The sequence below is a fragment of the Leishmania infantum genome, chromosome 14, assembly GCF_000002875.2.
Source record: "Leishmania infantum JPCM5 genome chromosome 14".
NCBI lineage: Eukaryota > Euglenozoa > Kinetoplastea > Trypanosomatida > Trypanosomatidae > Leishmania > Leishmania infantum.
The window spans coordinates 256,867-262,157 of NC_009398.2; the positions used below are offsets into that span (position 1 = coordinate 256,867).

At 59.3% G+C, this 5,291-nt stretch overlaps 2 protein-coding genes across 2 annotated transcripts; both read right to left on the reverse strand.

Moving 5' to 3' along the window:
* Positions 1–1,068: 1,068 nt before the first annotated feature.
* LINJ_14_0710 (beta-ketoacyl-CoA synthase) lies at positions 1,069–1,968 on the reverse strand (the record flags this gene model as incomplete). The annotated part of the gene is made up of 1 exon (XM_003392314.1): positions 1,069–1,968. The coding sequence occupies one exon, from the start codon at positions 1,966–1,968 to the stop codon at positions 1,069–1,071; it is 900 nt and encodes a 299-aa protein (XP_003392362.1).
* Positions 1,969–4,183: 2,215 nt separating this feature from the next.
* On the reverse strand, positions 4,184–5,083 carry LINJ_14_0720 (beta-ketoacyl-CoA synthase; the record flags this gene model as incomplete). The annotated part of the gene is made up of 1 exon (XM_003392315.1): positions 4,184–5,083. One exon carries the CDS (start codon positions 5,081–5,083, stop codon positions 4,184–4,186), a length of 900 nt encoding a protein of 299 aa, XP_003392363.1.
* Positions 5,084–5,291: the final 208 nt, after the last annotated feature.

Genomic DNA, 5,291 nt, shown 5'->3' on the forward strand with positions numbered 1-5,291 from the left:
AGTCGCGCAGACGCTTTACCCATCATACGAATCGTGCAAACGTGTTCACGGTCGCATGCAGCTCCAACGCAACGCCATCCCACGGCCTCACCGCCAACCTCAGTGGCGCTAAATCGCACGGAGCCCACACCCTTACGTCGTAGGTGCTCGACACTGTCACCACCGGAAGTGGCGCGGTGGCTGGCACGGCGAAGGGGCTGCTCGGCTTCCTCCCCACAATGAGTGGGGGGTGATTTGGGGGGGGGCACCGGACCCTGAGATGCCACGCTGGGGTGTCTCCAGGTCGCCCGGGCACGTTCACGGACACAAAAAAGCGAAAACAGAGAAAGAGGGAGAAGTGAATTTTGGGTGATGTCCGCATCAACGTCCTTATCGTGAAGGAGGCGTGACAGAGGGTGGGAGGGAGAAGACAAGAGAAAAACAAAAATGAGGAACGCATAACTTCGATTCGCCTCGTCGCTCGCCTTCGCGGCGAGTTGGCCCGTCTCTCGTCCGTCGCTCCCCTCACACGTCACTCGTTTCCTTATTGCCCGCTGGCCACGGATACAGGCTGCCACTGCAGAAGCGGCTGAACCTTTTTCGTCGCCCTCCAAACCCCATGGCTCACACGCCATCACACCCTTCCCCGCGTGACAACCTGGATGAACAAGTGGGACTTGCATACACGTGCTCCGCCTGCTCATTCCAGGGAAGTGAATCCAAACCATGGCCGCGAGAGTGTGCGGGTAAAGTGTGCACGCAAGGGATGGGGGCGGACAGAGACCAGTTGGTGGAGGAGAGCCTCGCGTGCCGCCTCTGAGTTATCCGCATAAGTGCGGAGCGTAGGGCCGAGGTGAGCACCGTGCATGCCGCAATCTACGGAGACGAGAGGAGGCAAACACACAGAAAAGGACACGAAAGAGGGGCAAAAGCATGGTGGACAACGCAAAGGAGCCGGGGGGGGGGATGGGCGTGCGCGCGAGCATGCGAATTGTGCTGGCCGAGCGCAAAACGACGACGCCGTCTCAGGCAGCGATGGGGACGAGCGAGAGGGGCTGCGTGGAAGGCGAGGAGGCCCGCCTTGTACTTCTACTGAGCCTTTTTCACTGCTGCCGGCTCGCCGTTCGGGACAGCGGTGGCATCGTTATGCTTCGCGGCAGCCGAGTGCGGCGGCGCGGGCTTCAGGTAGCTATCGTAGAAGAGCTTGCTGAAGAGGATGAAGTAGGACAGATACATCATGAAGCCCAGCCGCGCATTCGTCGCGTTCGAGTCACAACGCCTATTCGTGAAGTAGAGGATGGAAAGCGTGTAGACCTCGGTGAACATCCCCACCACCATCTGCGCAATCTGGAGGAAGGTGATGAAGGATGCGAAGGGGCGCACGTACTTCCGGTACCCGCAGGAGCAGATGAAGTAGTAGAAGTACATGATGGAGTGCACGCCGTAGTTCATGCCAGCGAACACGAGGCCACCGGAGATGTTGTACATGAACGCATGCCAGCAGTACAGCATGACGGTGACGTGGTGATACCAGTGGAGGAAGATGACGGGCTTCTTCTGAAAGACAAGGAAGGCGGTGTCGAGCATCTCAGGGATCTTGCTGAGGATGAAGAGGCATACGAAGGCGCCGACGGGGCCATCGTAGAAGATATTGTTGTTCCAGTAGCAAAACGCGTTGTACACGCCGCCTTTCCACTGGATATGGCCACCGTTGGTGTAGTCGTGCACGGTGAACTCCGGCACAAAGATCGTGCGATACAGCTGCGGGAGGCAGTAATAGGCGCCGCAGATGGAGAAGACGGTCAGCAGAAGGTTCCACGCCATGTTCAGCTGGCGCAGATTGAAGGGCTCGCGGTTTTTCATGTACGCGTCAGGGATGTACAACACCATCACCATGTACAGGCCCACAATGAGAACTGGCACCTCGATGTGGTCGGCCATCCACTGGCAGACATTGTCGCCCCTGAAGGACTCGAGAAGCTGCACCATTTTCTTGGCTTGCCTGCTGAAAAAGATGTACGGGAGGGGGTGGAGGATGGGGGGGGGGCAAGGTCTGCTGCTGCTACCACCACGTGTGTGTGCGTGTGTTCGTGCTGGCGAAAAGAGTAAGAGAAACGGCTCTGGGAGAGTGTAGTGTCCGCAGTTGGCGCTGGCATGTCTGTGTCACAAGGAGAGAAGGATGGAGAGAGGACGCATTAGTAGGATGCCTCGCTTTCATGCACGCAGCGCCCGTAGCAAAAATGAGCTCATGCGCCTCAGCTGTGGTATCGGAGGTGAAGGGAGGTGGCCACATAGCTATGGCTACCTCAGCGGCAAGGGCCACGTCGCCCGGCCAACAGCATCCTGCCGCCACTGCTACTGCACATGCGGTAGACACGCTCTTCCACGGAGGGAAGGCTCGACCGACACCGCAGCTCCCCACGAGAGCGCCGTCTCGCTTCGTCACCCGTTCCGACCGCCTCCCCCTCGCACTTCGTTCCTATCTTTTTAAGCGCTCGTCATGCTGTTCAAAGAGAAACGACCCCCTCCGTCTACACATACACACACACACACACACATGCAAACATGGAGAGCGACCTCACAGCCCACGCCGCGTCCTCCATACACCGGGACCAGAAAACGGCACCGTCAAAGGAAACGGAGACAGAAAAACAGCGGTCAACCGCGGCGAATGAGACCTTCCAACGGCGAACACACACACACACACAAAGAGAGAGACAGCCGAACAGGGAGAGGGGTGGCGGAGTCTGCAGCGCGCACGCACAACACCGGTAAGGAAGTCAGGGCTTGCGCTAGAGCGATGCGCACCTCGACAGACCGACAGGAGAACGGCCTTTTCAACGTGTCCGTTCTCCGCCGTGCAACCAGGGTGACACGCCACTCCTACCCCCTCCCCCCGGCCCGTCACAGGCCCCATCGCGTGGTGCGAGGCAGCCGGTGGACACGCCTTACAGCAAAATGCCGACCCGGCCATCGGAGCACGGCCCCTGCCTCCAGCGCTACCCGCCCGCCTCGCAGGTCGCCTCACAGCCGCTCCCCCATCATGCCGGGCGCACGTGCTGCATCCCTCCCCCCTCTCGGCGCGGCACAGGCTCCCGGCACCGGTAGGCAGCCATGGCCGCGTGGCGTACGTTGGAGTCGCGCAGACGCTTTACCCATCATACGAATCGTGCAAACGTGTTCACGGTCGCATGCAGCTCCAACGCAACGCCATCCCACGGCCTCACCGCCAACCTCAGTGGCGCTAAATCGCACGGAGCCCACACCCTTACGTCGTAGGTGCTCGACACTGTCACCACCGGAAGTGGCGCGGTGGCTGGCACGGCGAAGGGGCTGCTCGGCTTCCTCCCCACAATGAGTGGGGGGTGATTTGGGGGGGGGCACCGGACCCTGAGATGCCACGCTGGGGTGTCTCCAGGTCGCCCGGGCACGTTCACGGACACAAAAAAGCGAAAACAGAGAAAGAGGGAGAAGTGAATTTTGGGTGATGTCCGCATCAACGTCCTTATCGTGAAGGAGGCGTGACAGAGGGTGGGAGGGAGAAGACAAGAGAAAAACAAAAATGAGGAACGCATAACTTCGATTCGCCTCGTCGCTCGCCTTCGCGGCGAGTTGGCCCGTCTCTCGTCCGTCGCTCCCCTCACACGTCACTCGTTTCCTTATTGCCCGCTGGCCACGGATACAGGCTGCCACTGCAGAAGCGGCTGAACCTTTTTCGTCGCCCTCCAAACCCCATGGCTCACACGCCATCACACCCTTCCCCGCGTGACAACCTGGATGAACAAGTGGGACTTGCATACACGTGCTCCGCCTGCTCATTCCAGGGAAGTGAATCCAAACCATGGCCGCGAGAGTGTGCGGGTAAAGTGTGCACGCAAGGGATGGGGGCGGACAGAGACCAGTTGGTGGAGGAGAGCCTCGCGTGCCGCCTCTGAGTTATCCGCATAAGTGCGGAGCGTAGGGCCGAGGTGAGCACCGTGCATGCCGCAATCTACGGAGACGAGAGGAGGCAAACACACAGAAAAGGACACGAAAGAGGGGCAAAAGCATGGTGGACAACGCAAAGGAGCCGGGGGGGGGGATGGGCGTGCGCGCGAGCATGCGAATTGTGCTGGCCGAGCGCAAAACGACGACGCCGTCTCAGGCAGCGATGGGGACGAGCGAGAGGGGCTGCGTGGAAGGCGAGGAGGCCCGCCTTGTACTTCTACTGAGCCTTTTTCACTGCTGCCGGCTCGCCGTTCGGGACAGCGGTGGCATCGTTATGCTTCGCGGCAGCCGAGTGCGGCGGCGCGGGCTTCAGGTAGCTATCGTAGAAGAGCTTGCTGAAGAGGATGAAGTAGGACAGATACATCATGAAGCCCAGCCGCGCATTCGTCGCGTTCGAGTCACAACGCCTATTCGTGAAGTAGAGGATGGAAAGCGTGTAGACCTCGGTGAACATCCCCACCACCATCTGCGCAATCTGGAGGAAGGTGATGAAGGATGCGAAGGGGCGCACGTACTTCCGGTACCCGCAGGAGCAGATGAAGTAGTAGAAGTACATGATGGAGTGCACGCCGTAGTTCATGCCAGCGAACACGAGGCCACCGGAGATGTTGTACATGAACGCATGCCAGCAGTACAGCATGACGGTGACGTGGTGATACCAGTGGAGGAAGATGACGGGCTTCTTCTGAAAGACAAGGAAGGCGGTGTCGAGCATCTCAGGGATCTTGCTGAGGATGAAGAGGCATACGAAGGCGCCGACGGGGCCATCGTAGAAGATATTGTTGTTCCAGTAGCAAAACGCGTTGTACACGCCGCCTTTCCACTGGATATGGCCACCGTTGGTGTAGTCGTGCACGGTGAACTCCGGCACAAAGATCGTGCGATACAGCTGCGGGAGGCAGTAATAGGCGCCGCAGATGGAGAAGACGGTCAGCAGAAGGTTCCACGCCATGTTCAGCTGGCGCAGATTGAAGGGCTCGCGGTTTTTCATGTACGCGTCAGGGATGTACAACACCATCACCATGTACAGGCCCACAATGAGAACTGGCACCTCGATGTGGTCGGCCATCCACTGGCAGACATTGTCGCCCCTGAAGGACTCGAGAAGCTGCACCATTTTCTTGGCTTGCCTGCTGAAAAAGATGTACGGGAGGGGGTGGAGGATGGGGGGGGGGCAAGGTCTGCTGCTGCTACCACCACGTGTGTGTGCGTGTGTTCGTGCTGGCGAAAAGAGTAAGAGAAACGGCTCTGGGAGAGTGTAGTGTCCGCAGTTGGCGCTGGCATGTCTGTGTCACAAGGAGAGAAGGATGGAGAGAGGACGCATT